The sequence below is a fragment of the Girardinichthys multiradiatus genome, chromosome 14 (assembly GCF_021462225.1).
Source record: "Girardinichthys multiradiatus isolate DD_20200921_A chromosome 14, DD_fGirMul_XY1, whole genome shotgun sequence".
NCBI classification, from domain to species: Eukaryota; Metazoa; Chordata; class Actinopteri; order Cyprinodontiformes; family Goodeidae; genus Girardinichthys; species Girardinichthys multiradiatus.
In genome coordinates, this window is record NC_061807.1 from 10,971,279 (window position 1) to 10,991,932 (window position 20,654).

At 39.0% G+C, this 20,654-nt stretch overlaps 2 protein-coding genes across 4 annotated transcripts; both read right to left on the reverse strand.

Moving 5' to 3' along the window:
- Positions 1-902: 902 nt before the first annotated feature.
- LOC124880862 (programmed cell death 1 ligand 1-like) lies at positions 903-6,381 on the reverse strand. 2 transcript variants are annotated; one of them, XM_047386248.1, is made up of 6 exons: positions 6,200-6,381; positions 3,768-4,109; positions 3,420-3,578; positions 2,375-2,428; positions 2,141-2,203; positions 903-1,924 (listed from the first exon to the last, which is right to left on the reverse strand). In XM_047386248.1, exons 1-6 carry the CDS (start codon positions 6,270-6,272, stop codon positions 1,860-1,862), a joined length of 756 nt encoding a protein of 251 aa, XP_047242204.1. In that variant the 5' UTR covers positions 6,273-6,381; the 3' UTR covers positions 903-1,859. The 2 variants fall into 2 exon arrangements, with proteins under 2 accessions (XP_047242204.1, XP_047242205.1); XM_047386249.1 differs by lacking the exon at positions 3,420-3,578.
- A 2,310-nt stretch (positions 6,382-8,691) lies between these two features.
- LOC124881136 (CD276 antigen-like) lies at positions 8,692-16,554 on the reverse strand. Of its 2 annotated transcripts, XM_047386657.1 has the most exons (8): positions 16,428-16,554; positions 14,128-14,463; positions 12,812-13,147; positions 11,569-11,910; positions 11,452-11,478; positions 11,329-11,355; positions 9,002-9,100; positions 8,692-8,890 (listed from the first exon to the last, which is right to left on the reverse strand). In XM_047386657.1, the coding sequence occupies exons 1-8, from the start codon at positions 16,492-16,494 to the stop codon at positions 8,817-8,819; spliced, it is 1,308 nt and encodes a 435-aa protein (XP_047242613.1). In that variant the 5' UTR covers positions 16,495-16,554; the 3' UTR covers positions 8,692-8,816. The 2 variants fall into 2 exon arrangements, with proteins under 2 accessions (XP_047242613.1, XP_047242614.1); XM_047386658.1 differs by lacking the exon at positions 11,329-11,355.
- Between the last annotated feature and the right edge of the window lie 4,100 nt (positions 16,555-20,654).

Here is a 20,654-nt window from a genome sequence, read left to right on the forward strand (position 1 = left end):
CCTCCTTACACACCTATTTGTCTATTAAAAAATAACTCAAAGATACTTACATGTGATTACACATACACCAACTATAGAAAGACTAGTCTATTTCTGTGGTTCTCAAACTCTTGGGGGCCTGGGACCCCCTACAGGGTGAAACATTTTTCCATGGGTCCCCCAAAGGACCCATTTTGTTATAAAGACAATTTAATAGGTTTAGTTTTAACACCATAAACATATTGCTCCTTGCTCAAATTATTGGAAGAAAACTGAAAAATCTCAGCAATTTGCCTTAAATGTTGGCTTTAGGCTTTTTTACGGACAGTCAAGTGACTCATCAGTAACATCAATAACTCCCTAAATTAATGAGAAGGATGAGTCTGTCTCTCACAACACAGTTTTTGTATTCTTGGAGGGTTGGATGACACACAGACTCTAAGATAAGTTTCCACTAGTAAATGAGTCCTGTACTTATTCTTCATTACAATCAGAGTTTAAAATGATTCACAGAGGTAAGTGGTAGATTAAGGCTCCGTTAATTGAACACCTACAGTGCTATCGCATAACTTTGCAGGTCAGAGAAAAGAGAGACGATCAGAAACGATCAGCTAACGGTTAAGTCAGTTGTCTCTGGGTGAAGAATGGCTGATAAAGAGACTATTGTCCTCAGTCAAGTTTACAGCAGCAGATTCACTCTACAGTCCTAAAAATGAATAAGAAATATCTAATATACATTTAAAAAAATGCCTAATCTATATATAAAAAAGAAGATAGGGCAGTAGAACCATTTTTGACTTTGGCCACATGGGGGTGCAGTTTAAAGAACTTTTCAAAGTTTACTTACAAAATGGATGGATGTCTGACTTAGTTTTAATAAGATATAATGAAAAATGCTTGTAGAACGTAACCACTTTCAAAAATAAATTCATACTTAACTTTATTACATTCCTTACTACAGTTCAATTCTTTGCAAACAATTAATAGTGGGAAATATTTTGATAAATAAGTAGTGGTATTCACAGAGACAAAATATAACAAACATTTTTTCTTTGGTTTTATCTACATTTTAATAACAGTGGTTTATTTTAACAGTGTTAAAGATAAACAAGAAATATAATATTTTAGAAAAAAGATAGAAATGAAACACAAGAAGTAGACCATATTTAAATGCAGCCAACATTTGCAGCAAAATCTGTCCTTATTTTGAAATTATTTTTACTTCTCCAGCATCCTTAAAATGGAGCAGTTCCTTTTGTCTTTTTACATAAAATTACAAGTTATATACATGTGGAAATATCTCAGTGGTGAATATGAAGTCAAAACAACAATAATCACATTCAATGACAGACTAATAACAGATTTTAATAGCAGAGGCAATGAAAATTAAATATACTGAATTTTCAGTATATGTAACGGCCCACTGTCTCAATGGGTTGAATTATTGGCCCATTTTCTATCGAAAGCCCCAGGATTTGTTTTAACTGGAGAATTGTGTACATTATTTTTCCATTGCTCAGAAAGGCCACAAACCATTTAGTTAAATCAGCCTAATGAAGTATGGGGAAGTTGTAAAGAAAACTGCAATACACCTTCAGTCCAGCAGATGGCATGACTCCTTTACTCCCTTTAAAATACTGTTAGCTAATAAATCAGACAGGACCTGATAATGTTTTACCAACCTGCATCTGGACATTGTTGTTGCAACAACAATAACTACTAAACACTGAATAACAAACTTATCTTTCTTTTATTATCATCAGGCAAACTCATGTCAGATATCCACAGCACAAATAGAAAAATGTTTAGTAAAAAATATTTATATAAAGTATTTATATAAAGTAGAAGACGATGGAGTAGAGGATGGCAGGACACGATGATCACAAAGCTTCTTCTAGACCGCCTCCAAACCTGAAGACTCTCCTGTAGAGCTGTCTGCATAATACTGAAACATAATAAAGAGTTCACATCCCACTAAGTTAGGTTGACAGAACAAGACAATCTTAGGGAAATGTTTGTTTTTTATGTACAAGGAAAAGTTACACTGCTCTGATCATCAGCATATTTTCTGGTACTTGCAGTTTTTCACCAAAAAAATCCCCAACAGACTGAAATACAATGATGTCATTTAATGTTTTATAGAAGAAAATGCATTGCTTACAGGTACGTAAGACATATCCTACAACAGCAAGAAGAGTAAGAGCTGAACCAGTGATGATATTATCTGAAAGAAAGCAAAATATAAGAAAGTGACAAAATACATGTTAAATATTACACCTAAGAGTTGGATTATTTCTTTATTTACTTGTCAAACCATAGAAAACAAATACCTAAACAAATCTCTTCTTAGTGAAAAGACAAAGTTCTGGAGCAAACTTTAAATGATTTTACTCACTGGTTGATGTTGACATTATTGAAAAGACATTTTCTGGACCATCCTCTCTGTGACCTTAATTAAATTTAGACGAAACAGAAAAGCATCACATTTACAGTTAAAAAAAACACAGACATGTTGTTAAAATGTTATTTATGCAGATTAAACCTTAAAATGTGATTATTGTTTCAAGATACTCTTAATGTTCCCTTATTAACTTTATTAAATGAGGAAGACTGCATCTGGCATCAAATCAGGAGCGGAAAAAACAAAACAGACATTACAAAACAAAAAAGAGGGGCAGTTCCTTACTTAGGTTGGCCAACAGGGTCATACATATAAAACTGTATATTTTAGTGATGTAATTCCATCAATAATTTGTTTTTCCTCATTAAATCTTTGCAGTCATTGCTGGCTCTGTAGTCTCTACCTCTCTCTGCCCTCCATCTTCTCCTCAATCCATCTTCCAAACTGAGAAGCAGCCAAGAGGCCCATGGTAACTCTGGAGGAGCAACAGAGAAGCATTTCCACAGCTCATGTGGGAGTATTTGTTGACAGGACAACTGGACAATTAGCTTTGTGCTCCACAACTGTGGCGTTTATGCAAGAGTGGCACAAAGAAACACATTAAAGTCATACAAACTTCGGTCTGCTGCTAGACAGAGAACACAGCAAGCACGTGGAGGAAGCTGCTGTGGTCAGATGAGAAAAAGACTGAAGATTTGTTTTCCCCTAACACGCTATCTGTGGCAGAAAACGTATCACTGCACATCAACCTTTACACATAATCCCCACCGAGAAACATGGCGGTGGCAGGATCATGCTGAGGGATGCTTTTCTTCAGCACAGACAGGGAAGCTGGTCATAGCTGATGGAAACATGGATAGGGCTAAATACCCATGAAACCTGGAACAAAAAGCAGTTATATGTTGGGAAAGACTTGAGATTGGGGCAGAGGTTCACCTTCTAGCAGGAACGTGACCCTAAAGATACAGAAAGAGCTGCAAAGGAATGGTTCAGATCAAAACATATTCATATATCAGGTTGGTCAAGTCAAAATCCAGACCTGAGTCAAACTGGGAACATGTGGCAAGACTTGCAAATTGATGTTCTCCATCCAATCTGACTGAGCTTGAACTGGTTTGCCAGAAAGGATGGGAGAAAATGTGGTTCCCTAGATGTGCAAAGCCAGCAGAGACAAACCCCAGAAGACTTGCACCTGTAACTGCAGTTAAAGGCAGTAAAATAAATTAGAATATTTTTATTTGTAAAATATTGTAAAGTCATTATCACATTCAGAATTATGAACCACACTGAGATGGTTTATAACATAAAATCCAAAGAGTTTAAAACCACAAAACTCATAAGATGTTTCTCTTTATTAGTTAATCTGCTTAGAATCAATAAAACTCACCAACACTCAGGACAACAGTTCCCTCCTTGACTTGACCCACAAGTTTGGGAACCCTGCAGGTGTAATTTCCTGCATCCTCTTTAGTTATTTCAGTCAGTTTAAGAGAAATGTTCCCATGGACCATTTCTTTGTGGAACAGAGATGTTCGTCCTTTGAACTTTTGGTCTTGAAAGCTGAGATCATCCTTCTGGCTTCGATACAGATGCACCCATTTTTCCTGGAGTTTCCACTCCACTGTCAGACGTGTCACGTCCAGCGGAGGCTCCAGGCGACACTGCAGGACGACGTCCTTCTTCTCTTCTGCTGTGACTGGTTTGAAGGGACCAACCACCTTAGGGAGACCTGGAGAAAATTATGATATTTAAACTAAATAAAACACAGAAAGCTCTGCTGGTGCTGATTGTTTTTTATTTAAATGTTTTAAATAAAAGAACTCTGAGCTCAGAACTTCTGCCTCTTTTCCTCCTTCCTCTGGCTTCAGCCGGTCTATGAACACGGCCGCTCATACTGAGTCTGGTTCAGCTGCAGCTTCCTTCCTGATAAAAGGAAGCTTTTCCTCTTCAATGTCGCAGCATGTTTACTGAAGATGGAGGATTACTGTGAAGCTGTACTGTAAATGATTAGCTGGTTTTCCTCATAGCAATCTGACTGCACTGCATTGGTTGGTTGGATGATGGATGGATGGATGGATGATGGATGGATGGATGGATGGATGGATGGAAATATGTAAACATCAGAACATATCTGCCTTGAAAATGATACAGCAAAGCTACAGGTTGCTATACTTTGACTTGGAAACACATCACTGGTCATATGATGTAAGTGAGATGACATCACACAGGGGGTGTGGTCAGTATGACACATGAAGTTCATCTCAAAAATTGAAATGCAACAGAAATGATTTGTACTTCAGGTACATTTTTAAATAAAGTTATAAAATGTATGTAATTAATGTACTGCAGACATGTGATATAGGCTATACATGTCTGATCTAATAAATATATGTAACCATCCGATGTCTATAGCTGCTTGTACCTCACATGGTGGTGGAGGGATGGGGCCTATCTCCACCTGTCTATAGGCAACAAGCAGCTACACCCTGGAGAGGTCACCAGTCCATCACAGGAAACACAGAGACACACAGGGGAGAGAAGCATCCACCTCACACTCATGCCTAAGCTTAATTAACCTAACATCATGTTTTGGACTGTAGTAGGAAGCTGGAGTACTTCTGGTGCATTTGTGAAAGAACCCACACATGCACGAGGAGAACATGCAAACTCCATGTAGAAAGAGCCCAGGGATTCCAATACAGAGCCTTCTTGCTGCAAGGCAACAGCGATAAAAACTGCTCCACTGTGCAGCCCTGATCTATTACAGCTAAAAAAAAATCTGATTATAGTTTTAAAAATGCTCTTTTTGTCCAAAATGTCCAACTGAGACGTATCAATTCAAAGGGAATGAAATAAAACACATAGCTGTTGTATGATCATAAAACCTACTTTAACTTTAGAAATGAACAAATATCAACATGGGAGTGCAGATTTGTCTAGTTAAGACAACTTTGAGTCAGATACTGACACTTGTGTGGTCAGAAAATCTTACCCCTTTAATTACACTAAATATGGTAAATGGACTGGATTTTATATAGCACTTCTCCAATCATAAGAACCCCTGACAGCACTTACACTATAGCTACATTCACCAAACTGCACACACATTCATACAGCGATACACAGATCAGTAGGCAACTTGGGGTTCAGTGTATATCACTAAATGCCATTTAGCAGTGAAACAAAAAACACCCTAATATGGTAGATACCTGTGACTTTGTGCATGCAGGTGTAAACTTTGTTTTTATTCTTTTGAAATATTCTTTTAGAACATGTTAAGGTATGTAAATAAAGAGAGTATATAAAGAGAGTTTGTTGTCACCTCTTAGGATTTGGGAGAAATAAATGACTGAAAATGACAAAAAAAAAAAAAAGCATATACTGGATTGGCATTATTACTTTGACTCGGTGTTTCTCCAAATTTCTACTGAAAAATTATTAAATGTTTATTCTGTATATCGTATATGTATGTAAAAGTAATATATTTGTCATAGATCTACATTTTCTAAGGGTTATGCTTCTCTTTTTCTCTTCATGTCCATCTTTTTTCTGCAAGGGCATCCCAACTGGTCTATTAAAGGAAAGCTGCGGGAAGTAAAGTTTCAGGGGAGCTCTAGTTTCCCTGACCGACCTTTATAGTTCGGCTGGGCAGCTTTTTAAGCGTTACATTTTAATTGTTCCCGTAAGACGTCAGTTAGAAATCAGAGACTCATTAGGTCGTGGACATAGAATAAAAGTTATCATTTTTAATTAATTTGACGCAGAAGTAGAGAAAACTCTGTAAAGAGTAAAGTTCACAGGAAAGTAAATGGAACAAACCTCTAGCTTCCAATACGGAAATAAAACCCCAGACCGTCAGCCAGCTGGACAGAACATCCCGCAGCCTTATCATTTCCTCCACATTAACTAAAGTCCAAATTCAGCCTTAAAAAGTCACCAAGAAGTGATGAAATGCTGGTTCTTCCAGCAGCATTGTTCAAACCATAGCACGACTCAGAAACTCTTTCACTTTCATGAGAAGTGACGACAAAATGGGAACTTCAAAACATAAATACATAAATATTAGTTGCAAATATTTAAAAAGAGAACAGTGCGCCACCAATGTCAAGTAAAACATGCAATTATAAGGGAATTAACAATTTATGAGTTTTCGTAATTTAATTTTTATTTTCAGAGAAGGTGCGAGGCGCCTTCTCTAAACTGTCCAGGAGATGGCGACAAATTGCCCTTTAATATCTACTTGTTCTTTTTGAGGTTTTAAATTACGTTTTCTTGAACTTTTGTGCTCATAATTTTACCTAAACTAAAGAGAAATAGCAACGACAGATCCTAGAGCTGTGGGTAGAGAACAAGAATATCTTTAATGTAATTAATGCCAGTGAGAAAAGTCGAGGATACTTCACTGTCAACCTGGCTCAGTGGAAACAGGGACACAATTAGAAATGAAGACAATTTATCTTTCATAAAATACCTAGACTAGCGTTATTCATTCATACCTGTGGAAGATTTAGGTTTAAGATGATTTAATCATTTTACTAACATGTTTCCTCTGGCTGGAAATAATACTAATGTTTTAAAGCAGCCCAGCCAGAGGCCTGAGGGCTTTCGGGTAAGCGACCTGCATTTCTACAAGGTAGGTGGCAAAGGCTGCACTGAATACCTGCATTGATTACAGAATTTGTGTTAAATTATGAAATAATCTGTCCCTCTTCTACCTTTATATTGTGACTCCAGGAGGCGCGGTTGCTTCACATGGGCTGGGCCTCAGCAGATCTTCCTCACCAGTCTGCTGTCCACTAACCGAACCTCACAGGACTCCTACCTGCACCTAAAGAACTCTGAGGTGAAATGCATGTAGTAACATGGTGTAACATGGTGTAACATTGGTGCTGTTTGACCAGGGGAACAGATTATTTCAGGGGAACAGAATTTTGCACAAGTTCTGTAACCAATGCAGGGTTCGAGTGCTGCCATTGCCAGGATCTGTCTTCGCCGAAATGTCTTACATGGTGAACTTACAAAATATAAAACATATCTTTCTTTTAACCTTTAAAATGAAAAGAAAACAGCCTTTTTTTATTTTTGCAATCATTGTTTTTCTAATATAATTTTAAAACAACAACAAAAACAATTTTTAAAACGGCTCATTATTCTTTTTTTTTTTTTTTGTATTATTTTGAAATGGAAAAACCAAAGAACGAACTATACACGGATTTTTAAAGCACAATAAAACCATATGTGTTTTTTTCTTTAATTCATACGAATCAGAAAACCAAACTGACACCCTTTCACCCCGCAGACGGTTTACTCCTCCCATCTATTATAGAGAATCTGATTACCAGCAAATTTTGTTTAGGTGTCTTAGTAGGATTTTCTAACATTTGCTCATCTGTATATAGACATCTCTTTACATTACTGAGTTATTAATATTGTTAAGGTCAGAGCTAATCCAGTTTAGTGGTCCAGAGGTGAATAGGTTCTGATCCACTGGACAAACTGCTGCTATTCAGGACAACCAGCCTTTGACTACGTAGGTGATTGGTTACTCTCCATAATTTTACCTCTGCTTAAAGTTTTTCTAAGGTGAAACAAATACAAACAAACAAACATGCCAGTCATTTCCATGGCTGACCTGTACTTGAATGTCTCACTAACTGATAAAATTAGGGCAGTTCTGTATTCCCAGATTGTTACACCTACATAAAGGTGATTATCATTATCATTGATTATCTTCAAAGGTTTGCCTGTTGACAGCAGTAGTCAATGCATCGCGTTGTCCTAGAGATCTGAAACAGCTGTGATTTCTATTCAAAGGGAATCAACTTTTAAAAGAAACCAGCAGAGGGTTCCTCGTCCAGTTTTAAACAGTCTGATCTGAGAGTTGGGTTCCTCTCATCTCCCGTAAATATGTCTAGAGTTAAGCGACATTCACCACCTAGTACTGTTCACTCTTCCAGTCTCTGTATCTCTGCTGCAACCAGCTGATGACTCTAAGCTCAGCAGCAACATCCCTCTGAGAACATAGAATACAAGAATATTTAGTGGTTGAGTCATTCATTAGACACTTGTTGGAGTGTGTTGTTCATCACCTCATTAGAGAATCATTATCAATGGAAATCTGGCCCACTTTGTTCTGACTCTGGTTCCTTTAAACTTCAAATGTGATCTTAAAGTAATGGTGGGGAGGAAAGGCTGAACAGTGTCAGAGAAATTGCTAACTCTAGTTAGCCTAGCATTGCCATAAGCAAAATATCCATAATAAGAAATATCTGCAGTTGTGTAGCCAGGGCCATAAATAGACACAATACACATGAGGTCAGGGAAATTTATAGAAGATGAAATGGGCATTTAGGGACACTTCTTTTCACTTCTTCTACTATCAGATTTAAAATACATATTGTTTGTTATAACATGTAGGCAGATATATGGGTCTATGTCATTCCCCTTCAGGAATGTTTGTCACTTTCTCTACATGGTTATCATTCTCTCCTCCTGGTTCTGCAAATCCACCTGTTAAACACAACATTTCCCATTAAATCAACGTTTCTCTGACTGAACTCTATGTAATAACTGATGCATGAGAAATATAAAAATGTTAAAAAAAAATTTAAATTTACTTACGATTTTTTACATATTTATTCCATAAGAAAAAGATTATGACAATGCAGACAACGAGAGGTATGCCAAGACCAAGACCAAGAGTCCAGTAGTGACATGATTCTGTACAAAAGAAGAAACATTTACGATTTTTCTTCATTTCAGGCTTTCAAGGGAACTCTACACTGATCATTATTCCTGTTTGTTTCTCTGGTTTTCATTCAGAAGACTTTGGATTGCATGTAAATAAATGTGTTTTAATTTTAATCCTCTATTTTGATTCGATAGATAAAGATGTCCAAGAAAAAGATAATAATGGCCCATACACTCTACATAGTCCTAATACATTTTAAAATACTGTACGTTATAATCCTGTTCAGGAGTTAAGCAGATCCATTAGCTCCAGCAAACATCCTTGATGATACTGAGTATTCCTCAGTCAGTTTACCACTTTCTGACTTTCTATCTCACAGCTCAACTGGCAGACACTCAAAGCAGTGATTATATAACCAGGCCCTGATCAACCCTGCCATAGGGAAAGAGTTTGGAAAACTTGTGTTTGTGGAACATCACACAATCAAGCCTGAATGGAATCCAAGTCTCCAACTCTTCTGTTAAGCTTCAGAGAAAAGATGTCTTGAAAACACTAGAAAATGATATATTACTGATACGTACTCGTACTCTTCGTCTTCCGCTTTATCCGGGACCGGGTCGCGGGGGCAGCAGATTCAGCAGAGACACCCAGACGTCCCTCTCCCCAGACACCTCCTCCAGCTCCTCAGGGGGGAGCGCAAGGTGTTCCCAGGCCATCCGAGAGACATAGTCCCTCCAGCGTGTCCTGGGACGTCCCCTGGGGCTCCGCCAGACATTCCCAGCAGACCCTCACTATGCGCTTGGGCCTGCCAAGTCTGTCTGGCTTTCTCCTCCTCCAGCGGGTCCAACTCACCACCAGGTGGTGATCAGTGGACAGCTCAGCCCCTCTCTTCACCCGAGTGTCCAAAACATGCGGCTGAAGGTCTGATGATACGACAACAAAGTCGATCATTGACCTCCTGCCTAGGGTGTCCTGGTGCCAAGTGCACTGATGGACACCCTTATGTTTGGAAATGGCTTTCATTATGGACAACCTGTGACTAGTGCAGAAGTCCAATAACAAACCACCACTCGGATTCAGATTGGGGAGGCCATTCCTCCCGATCCCGCCTCTCCAGGTGTCACTGTCGTTTCCCACGTGGGCGTTGAAGTCCCCCAGCAGAATAATGGAGTCCCCAGGAGGGGCACTATCCAGCACCCCCGACAGGGACACCAAGAAGGCCGGGTACTCCGCACTACCGCTCGGCCTGTAGGCCGAAACGACAGTCAGAGATCCAACCCAAAGACGCAGGGATGCGACCCTCTCATCCACTGGGGTAAACCCCAACACGAGACGGCTGAGCTGGGGGGCAACAAGCAAACCCACCCCCGGCCCGCCGCCTCTCCCCGTGGCCCACTCCAGAGTAGAAGAGAGTCCAGCCCCTCTCGAGGAGATTCCAGAGCCCACGCTGTGTGTGGAGGCGAGCCCGACTATTTCTAGTCGATATCTCTCAACCTCCCGCACAAGCTCAGGCTCCTTCCCCCCCAGCGAGGTGACATTCCACGTCCCTAGAGCCAGCCTTAGCATCCGGGGATCGGGTAGCCGAGGTCTCCACCTTCGTCCGCCACCCAATCCTCTTTGCATCGGTCCCTCACGGTTCCACCTGCAGGTGGTGGGCCCACTGGGGGATGGCCTCGCATCTCTCGTTCGAGCTTGGCCCGGCCAGGTCCCGCGAGGCGTTCCCACCAGGCGCTCTCCGACGAGTCCCGACCCCAGGCCTGGCTCCAGGGTGGGACCTTGGCTCCGCCGTACCGGGTGACGTCACATGCCTCAATGTAATAGTCTTCATGAAGGATTCTTGATTCTTGAACCGCTCTTTGTCTGACCCATCACCTTGAGCCTGTTTGCCATGGGAGACCCTACCAGGGGCATTTAAGCCCCAGACAACATAGCCTCTAGGAACATTCGAGCACTCTAACCTCTCCACCACATCAAGGAGGGGTTACTGATATGTATTGACATTTAAACACTTTCTTGATCAGTTCTCTTTATAAACATTGCATCTTAAGACCTCAGGAACATAATCTGTGGGACAAAAGATAATTTCAGCTCAATTTAATGTCATGAAGAAGGCCTTCTTCAAGAGTTTGTGTCAGAGCAGTGAAAGATGTACAGATGTATGCAACAAAAGTCAGATTTGGGTTGTGGTTACTACACCTATTAATGTGATGATGCTACCTGAGTCTATTTAATAGATTTAGGGAAGGTCTTTACTCACCGTCATCCTTCTTTTTTTTATGTGGATCTTTTTATGTGGACAGAAAAACAAACATAGAAATATGATCAAATGCACTAAAACATTGAGATGTTGTACTAAGATGAGAAATGATGAAATACTAACCTGGACAAGTACACTGGTCTGGTGACACTGGAAATGTTGAAGAAGATGTTACAATTGTAAAAATATATTTCTAATATCAGTTTAGACATTAGAGAATCAAGAATCAAGAAAACTTACCAACATTCAAAGTAACATTGCCTCTCTTGACCTTACTTGTCAATCTGGGAATGTAGCAGGAGTAATTTCCTGCATCTTCTTTTGTTACGTTGGTCAGCTTAAGAGAAACGTTACCATGAACTAGTTCCTCATGGAAGAGAGATGTTCTGTTTCTGAATCTCTCATCTTGCATTTCTGGCACATCTTTCTGACTTCTGTAAAGGTGCACCATAGAGTTGTTGCATCTCCACTCCACTGTTAATTTAGTCAGGTTAGCTGAGGGCTCCACGTGACACGGCAGAATAACATCATCTCCCACCTCAGCCGTGACCGGTTCATCTGAACCCATGACCTCTGGCTCATCTGCAGAAACAAACTGTTAGTGATACTGAAACATGTCTTTGTGTAATGGGAAAGCGTAATGCATAATTATATTACTGTGACTGTTTCATAACGAAGGATTGATCAAACTGGATGTGTGAGACTGTTTTAGGGTGACCTTGTTAACCGCTGAGGATTTAATGGAGTTCAGCACATGATGGTACAAGTCTTGGCACAAAGATAGAAAAGGGAGGTTGTGATCCATGTTAAAGACTACAGATGTAATCCTGATAAGTTCAAGGTGCAAGAGAGAAACCAAGAACTGGTGTCAAAGATCAAAGATCTGTTCATTGCTTTTATAAAATATTCAATAGTATATCTGGATGAGACAAACACAGAGGGTCCAGAGCTTGCATGCATGCTGTCATGTGCGTTTATTCCTGTGTACAGGATTAAAACTTGCTTATAAAAGGTTTGCTGGTAATTTAATACCCGTTTTTCACCACAATTTGTTCACAGAATCCAGCATGGTTCAGGTTGTGGGATTTAAAGTAAACAAAATCCTATTTCACATGATTCTTTCTACTTTATCTATTTTCACCATGGTACTCCCTACCAGACAATTTATTGTCACATTTTACAATTGTAAAAAATTGGAAATAATTTAAGGGTTTTGACTCATTTTTAGCAGTTGTACCATCATAAAATTGGAACATTACTATAATAATTACCTAAAAATTAGCCGAGCAAATAATTTCTCTGCATCAGCAACACGAAGTCTTCTAACAGTCAACTTACCCTTTAAATACAGGTTAATTGTATTAAGTAAAGTCAAGTTAAGATTATTTATTTAGCGCCTTTCAGCAACAAGGCACTCAAGGCGCTATTAAATAAACAACTCTGGACCCCTAATCCCGTTGAAATAAAAAAATCACCAACTTACCAACAGTGAGGATAACAGAACAGCTCTTATCTTGTGATTTACTTCGAAAGAAACACTGGTACGTTCCGTTGTCACGCAGAGGCACTGAAAAGAGTTTCAGGGATAGATTTCCTTCAGTCAGCCTTTCGGTGAAGAGAAATGTCCGTCCTTTAAATCTATCTTTTTTCTCTGCATCAATATATTTTCCTCTTTCATAAAGGAGTACAGTGTTGTTCCCCCATCTCCATTCAACTGCTTCACCTGAAGCATCCACAGGTGGCTCAAGGTGGCATGGCAGGACAACATCGTCATCACTTGTCACTTCAATGTGCCCAGAGGGGCAGACTAAGAGCGGTTCTGTAGAAACAAATATTTCATTCAGAAATAACCTTCAGTTCTTTTGTACAGTTCAATTTTTCACCATTGTTAGAAATCACAATGGACCTCTTTTGTTACAAATAGGCTTAAAAAACCTGGACTTCACCATTGATCCACTAGTGGGCGTATTGTTCCATAAACAGGGAGCAGTTCTTTCAATAGTGCAAAAACAGTTTCTGAGCCAATGTATTCCTCAAACTGGGCAGAAGCTGGAAGATTTTCCAGCATGTTTACTGATCATCGCATGTTTACGACTGAGACAATCACATTTCCTCCTGAATGTGAACTGTAAGGATGAACCATATTTATTTTTATACTAATGTTTCTGAAGTAAATGTAGGTTTGGGGCTGGGAAGTTGTTATTTAAGTTGTTTCACTTTCCCGCTCCCCAAATCTTCATCGGTGCTCAGTTAGCTATTTCACCTCCACCTCCCTGGCTTTCTGAGACCACCTTTAATATGCATTTTACATTCCCACATTTAGGCTACGTTTTTACATCTTAGTTGATGGTTTTCTGTCTGTTTTTTTCAATGTTCCTGTAAAAGACTGTAATTTCTCAGCTAATTTGTCAGAGACAACATTCATAACATTTGACAACCCTGAGTCACAGCATATATACAGTCATGTACTACACACAAGTACACTGAAACCTTGGTGATTATGTGTACATTTTAATGTGTGGCAAAGCAGAGCTTAAAGGTAAGTCTAGTATCAGGGTTTTTAAATCGTTGCTCTAACTGATTTTAATGTCTGATGGTTGCTCAGCAACACAAATGAACGAAAGGGAATAATGATAATATAATTATCAATATTCAAACATAAATCGAATAAGTACATTTTAATAGCAATATGCAAATACTTTTCTCTGCGTCTAATCATTAAAGATGCTCAATATTTAACCTGTTTCTGTCTGTGATGCTGTTTTATTTTTAAATACTGAGAAACTACTAAAAACTTACCAACACTGAGATTAATGTAACACATTTTATTCAGGGATTCAGTGTGGAGAGAGCACTGGTATCTCCCATCATCATGGACGTTTACTGAGGACAGTGTGAGAGACAGATTTCCTTCAGTCAGCCCTTCAGAGAAAAGAGATGTCCGTCCTTTAAACCTCTCCCCCTGCTCTGAGGGATGGTCCTTTCCTCCTTGATGAAGGTGAACAACATGCTCCCCTTGTCTCCAGCTCACTGTTTCTGCTGAAGCATCCGTCGGAGGCTCCAGGTGACATGGCAGCACGACATCCTTACTTCTTACTGCCTCTATGGGCTCAGAGGGGCAAACTAAATCTGGATCTGTATAGAAAAACACATTTTTAATATGAACAAGTGAACTTGACTCCACTGATCTACCTAAAAACAGAAACACCCACACAAGTTCTTGTTTTAGGATTTATTTTTTTCTCAGGTCAGTTACGCCCCTTTTTTCACTGCTCCGTACATTTTCAGTATTTATTCTTGGTTTTGTTATAAATTTTAACTGTCATAGTTATATTCTGTTATTTTCCATTAAAGCACTTTGTGTTGCCTTGTGTTAGAATATGTGCTATATTAATAAACCCGTTAACGTATGTTCATTGAAGAATAAAGCTGTCTAATATAAAGAGTTTGCATTCTCATTTTAAGAGCATGATTTCTTATTCTCTGCTTTTCTGTGAAACATGATGCATGTGTGTGTTTTTAACCTGGTATACGTACACAAACCAGCATGAAATCTGGGTACAAGAACATCGTTTTAAAGGTGGGTAGATGTTGTTTCCTTGCAAGAAAGCAAGATGGTTCTGAAATAAAAAAGATGGAAATCCTGCTCTTACATGGAAAATGTAAGTTCTTGTGGGGAAGAAAAGACCTTTGAAGGTGTCAGTGTAGATGCCCTGCTTCGTTTTATGGACCTGTTCCCGTCTCTTCTTTGTGACCCAATGTATAGAGAGAGGACAATCTGACCCCAACAAATATTACCTACAACAGGAGGCCGCTCACCGTTATCATGGTGTGATTCATCTTGACTGGGACCAGAATCAATCAAACTATGAAACTATGGTGCAATATATAATCTTTGGGAAATAAAACAAACATTTCCTGTTAATACTTACTTATATAAATAATTTAAAAGTTCCTAATTACAAAAACAAATAAATAATTAGATAAGTTATATTATAGTAGATAATCAGACAATAAAGTACCTCCTTCAATTCTTTGTTCCCTAATCAAAATTTGTGGAGTTTTCAACAACTGTTGCATGTTTTTCAACCCAAGATTTTCTCCACCAGTTTTTGTAAAAGAAGGATTCAGGTTATTACAGTTGGATCCTCTTAAATTTATTATTGTCAGGGTTTGTGGTTGGTTCTTTAATAATAACTGGAAACACACTTACATTACTGCCAACATGTAGGAACCAGTGAGTGACAATGAGAACCAGTAAGCTTATAAACAGAGGGAAGTGCAGTGTGGACCAATGAGAAAGGGAGGCAGGTAATCAGATAAATAATGAACAGGGGTGAGGAAAAGCTGCAGGGAACTGAGGGGGAATGTATCTGATGAAAACGAATTAGAAGGGAAAACAAGACTAAATAAGAAAACTCAGGATAACAAATCGAAGGAAACTATAACCAAAACATAAAATATAAGAATCTGGAAAGTAACGTCTAACAAGAGTAATCTAAGGATAAGAGGAAAAACTTAGCTGGGAAAAGCAAACAAATACAGAACACCAAGTGACAGAGTGAAACTAATGAGACCTGACAGAGAACATATATACTACCAACAAACCTGGGGAAAAACTAGATTTAAAGGGAAACACGTGAACACCAGAATTTAGACAATGATAACTTAACAGAAGTAAACTACTAATCAGAAGCAACAGAAAAAAAGTGATCTAATAAAACACCCAAAATGGCAGATCTCGACAATTAGACTTGTTCTCACAATTTACTTGTTTTATTTAAGAGAAGAAGAAGTAGATGTTTTGGAAATTACAGTCTTGTGTCAGTGCGTACGTCTGCGAATCACCTGTGGTTTTGTAGTCTGTCTTAGCTTCCTCTTTAATTCAGCATTTTAAAGAAACAGTGTTCATCAGATTAGGCTTAAATTTCCAAATGATTAAAGAAGTCTTTGTTGATTTATTGCCTTAATTGAGCAGCTAGAACACACAGAGATCTGAACTGAGGTTAATATTAATTCACAGTAAATATTTTAGGGCCAAGAGCCACCAACAAAATAAAGGAAAACTAATGATAAAGTAAAACACATTAGCGACCTACCTTTGGCGTTCTCTGTGAGGACTAAATCAGTGCAAACAAGCAGCCAAATTACAGGCATCAACTCCATTGTAAATTAATTTTCCTAGTAGGAGATTGAGGCCAGGACTGAAGCTGCTTTCATATTCACCCATTATAACCCTTCTGCACCAGGGGCGGGTCGGGGCTTTTTAAATAGGGTGGCACACTGGGCACAGAAGCAGATGGGGTGGGTCCACATATTTTGGTAAATGGATTCTCCCATCAGAACCACAGATGATGAACAAAAACAGGAAGTTATGAGATTTTTGTTACAATTTATAAAACATTGCAAAACAAGCAGTTTTTCTTTCTTTTGCTTCAACACTGTTGTGGATAAACTAAGATTTAGCTTAATTTTCTTTTATATTTAAAATATAAAGAACATAAAATCTCTGGCTCAGAAACAGGAAAACAGTAAATTTTTTTTCTATACAAGCACTTCTTTTTACCAACGTTGTTTCCCCTTTTCTGTAAACAGAAAATATGACGGCATGTACTTAAAAGATTTTAAACATCAGATTTAATTAACCGACCCTCCTCTCCTTGTTTAGATTATAACGTTATTCACTTCTAGTGTCAACACTTTTCATAGAGTTAAGTCAGAGCTTTTAAAAAGCTGTCAGAATATTATCTCAGCCCTGGTTTTTCAGTCCCACTTCTTATGTTGGTGGTCAAAGTTTTTTATACACTTCTGCAGTGGGGAAAACCTCAACTTTTTTTCCATTCAGATCATAAAATGTGTGGTGAGTTTGCATCAAAATGGTTTCAGTTTCACATGTACGAACTCTTGCAGAGGCAGATGCTGTACTTGAGTTATTGAAACTAGTTACCGGGTTGCTGTTGTTCAGGAAATTAACAGCATTTGTTGAGAATTACTCCCCTTCACACTGAAAGCTTACAGTACATTCTTCTTTAAAGTGGAAAGCCAAGGTGTAGAGAAGAAACAGTGCATGCTAGAGTCACAGTGGTCTTCTCATCAAAACCAATTACAAAAACCAATTAAAAAAAACAAGTAGTTGTTTAATGTTTGTTTAAAACACAAAATGTAACATTGAAATACCAGCCCCTTTTCTCTGGTGGTTTAAAACAAATGAGAAGAAAAAACAGTAGCTTCATTTTCTTTTGTATTGTACTGCGGCCAGAAGCACAATCAGTCAGGTTATTCATACACCCCTCCCCAAAACAACCGTAGTCCAATAACTAACTAAAACACATACGAGTATGTGCTCATCTTAGTCACAGCAATATGTCATTTACATCTAGAATATCTAGAACATTTTACATTTGTTATTGATCATGTTCATCAAAGAATGGCGCCTAAGATAAGAAAAGGGCTCCCAGTGCTGTCTTTATGCAGCAACATTATGTATCATAATGTCAATTAAAAACTGTTGACTAAATCAGTAGCAGACAAAAAAGTTCAACTTGTCAAGTGATTTGATGAAATGGCTACATTTATATCAGTTATCTGGGAAACGTTTTTTCTCTAGTTGAATCCACATTTTTCATGGTTGCCTGTGTTTCAGCAAACCAACAGATGCAACAAAGTACTAATCAAACACGCTCACACCTAAGGTCAATGTGACAATATCAATTACCTAACATGCATGTCTAAAGAAGAAAGATAGAGTATCCAAAGAGAACTCACATATGCAAGGGATGAAGATGACACAGAAAGATTGTTTTATGCATTTACAGATTTAATATAAATTAAAATGTCCTGATCAAAGCTTCAATGTTTCTCTTTGTCATTACATTCTGGGAGGAAGTGGTACAAATATCAGCATAGGTAGCAACCTGGAGGACTAACACTGAATTATCTGTCTGCTCATATTCAGGTGTCAGGAAAGAAAAGGCGGCAAGGTGTCAGAATACCTGGGATCCCAGCATAGGTCCTTAGGGTGAGGGAAATCAGTCAGTTTAAAAAGAAAAACCATAGAGGACTTAGTTGGTAAGGAGGAGTAAGTAGTAACTCAACTGGAAATCATTGAAGCTGAATAAGGGCTGGCGCAATCTGATGGTAAAGGTTAGTGTGTGTGAAAATACAGGTCCTTCTCAAAATATTAGCATATTATGATAAAGTTCATTATTTTCCATAATGTCATGATGAAAATTTAACATTCATATATTTTAGATTCATTGCACACTAACTGAAATATTTCAGGTCTTTTATTGTCTTAATACGGATGATTTTGGCATACAGCTCATGAAAACCCAAAATTCCTATCTCACAAAATTAGCATATTTCATCCGACCAATAAAAGAAAAGTGTTTTTAATACAAAAAACGTCAACCTTCAAATAATCATGTACAGTTATGCACTCAATACTTGGTCGGGAATCCTTTTGCAGAAATGACTGCTTCAATGCGGCGTGGCATGGAGGCAATCAGCCTGTGGCACTGCTGAGGTCTTATGGAGGCCCAGGATGCTTCGATAGCGGCCTTTAGCTCATCCAGAGTGTTGGGTCTTGAGTCTCTCAACGTTCTCTTCACAATATCCCACAGATTCTCTATGGGGTTCAGGTCAGGAGAGTTGGCAGGCCAATTGAGCACAGTGATACCATGGTCAGTAAACCATTTACCAGTGGTTTTGGCACTGTGAGCAGGTGCCAGGTCGTGCTGAAAAATGAAATCTTCATCTCCATAAAGCTTTTCAGCAGATGGAAGCATGAAGTGCTCCAAAATCTCCTGATAGCTAGCTGCATTGACCCTGCCCTTGATAAAACACAGTGGACCAACACCAGCAGCTGACACGGCACCCCAGACCATCACTGACTGTGGGTACTTGACACTGGACTTCTGACACTTTGGCATTTCCTTCTCCCCAGTCTTCCTCCAGACTCTGGCACCTTGATTTCCGAATGACATGCAGAATTTGCTTTCATCCGAAAAAAGTACTTTGGACCACTGAGCAACAGTCCAGTGCTGCTTCTCTGTAGCCCAGGTCAGGCGCTTCTGCCGCTGTTTCTGGTTCAAAAGTGGCTTGACCTGGGGAATGCGGCACCTGTAGCCCATTTCCTGCACACGCCTGTACACGGTGGCTCTGGATGTTTCTACTCCAGACTCAGTCCACTGCTTCCGCAGGTCCCCCAAGGTCTGGAATCGGCCCTTCTCCACAATCTTCCTCAGGGTCCGGTCACCTCTTCTCGTTGTGCAGCGTTTTCTGCCACACTTTTTCCTTCCCACAGACTTCCCACTGAGGTGCCTTGATACAGCACTCTGGGAACAGCCTATTCATTCAGAAATTTCTTTCTGTGTCTTACCCTCTTGCTTGAGGGTGTCAATAATGGCCTTCTGGACAGCAGTCAGGTCGGCAGTCTTACCCATGATTGGGGTTTTGAGTGATGAACCAGGCTGGGAGTTTTAAAGGCCTCAGGAATCTTTTGCAGGTGTTTAGAGTTAACTCATTGATTCAGATGATTAGGTTCATAGCTCGTTTAGAGACCCTTTTAATGATATGCTAATTTTGTGAGATAGGAATTTAGGGTTTTCATGAGCTGTATGCCAAAATCATCCGTATTAAAACAATAAAAGACCTGAAATATTTCAGTTAGTGTGCAATGAATCTAAAATATATGAATGTTAAATTTTCATCATGACATTATAGAAAATAATGAACTTTATCACAATATGCTAATATTTTGAGAAGGACCTGTAGAGAGAGCTTGGTACTCTAAACTCCGTTGCACTAATCCAAACCAAAGATTTCCAATTCATTCATGAGAGTTTCTGCTAAAAATCAGAGAAGGTCTTGAGTTGTGCTGGAGGTTGAAAAAAAATCTTGAATTTCATGTGATTCAAAGAAGGGATTAAAGTATAGAATGACACAAAGGTTATATACCTCAGAGGATGCATGGGCACCCATCTATAATGTAATAACTGAAATGTATCTGTTTCTGCAGTATCTTTGATATCTTTTTCTCAGAAAGTGTGTGGACATTTTCTTCATAGTTTGGTGCTAATGTAGATTCATTCGTTGTTGGAGTGTGGATGGAACTTCAGAGATGATTTGACCAAGGAGGATCAAGTGATAAATAGCATTAGAGCGAGTACAGAGCCTTGGGGGACTCCTAAATCCTTCACACACAACAGAATATATCAATCCCACCCTAACAATCTATTTAAGCTGCACTCTGCATATAATGTGCTGCTGCCTGCCGGCTGCTGCTAAAGCATGCTAAGGATATGTTCAGCGGCGTAAAGACGCGT

Excerpts from the sequence above, each read along its gene's own strand:
- LOC124880862 (XM_047386248.1), bottom strand. The coding sequence starts at position 6,272 with ATGATAAGGCTGCGGGATGTTCTGTCCAGCTGGCTGACGGTCTGGGGT. Across the intron at positions 3,579-3,767 it reads AACTGTTGTCCTGAGTGTTG|TTACAGGTGCAAGTCTTCTG; the intron begins GTGAGTTTTATT and ends CTTTAACTGCAG. Across the intron at positions 2,429-3,419 it reads ATGTTCCCAGTTTGACTCAG|GTCACAGAGAGGATGGTCCA; the intron begins GTCTGGATTTTG and ends AATTTAATTAAG.
- LOC124881136 (XM_047386657.1), bottom strand. The coding sequence starts at position 16,494 with ATGGAGTTGATGCCTGTAATTTGGCTGCTTGTTTGCACTGATTTAGTC. Across the intron at positions 13,148-14,127 it reads TTACATTAATCTCAGTGTTG|AACCGCTCTTAGTCTGCCCC; the intron begins GTAAGTTTTTAG and ends TTGTTTCTACAG. Across the intron at positions 9,101-11,328 it reads TAAAAAAAAGAAGGATGACG|AATCATGTCACTACTGGACT; the intron begins GTGAGTAAAGAC and ends TCTTTTGTACAG.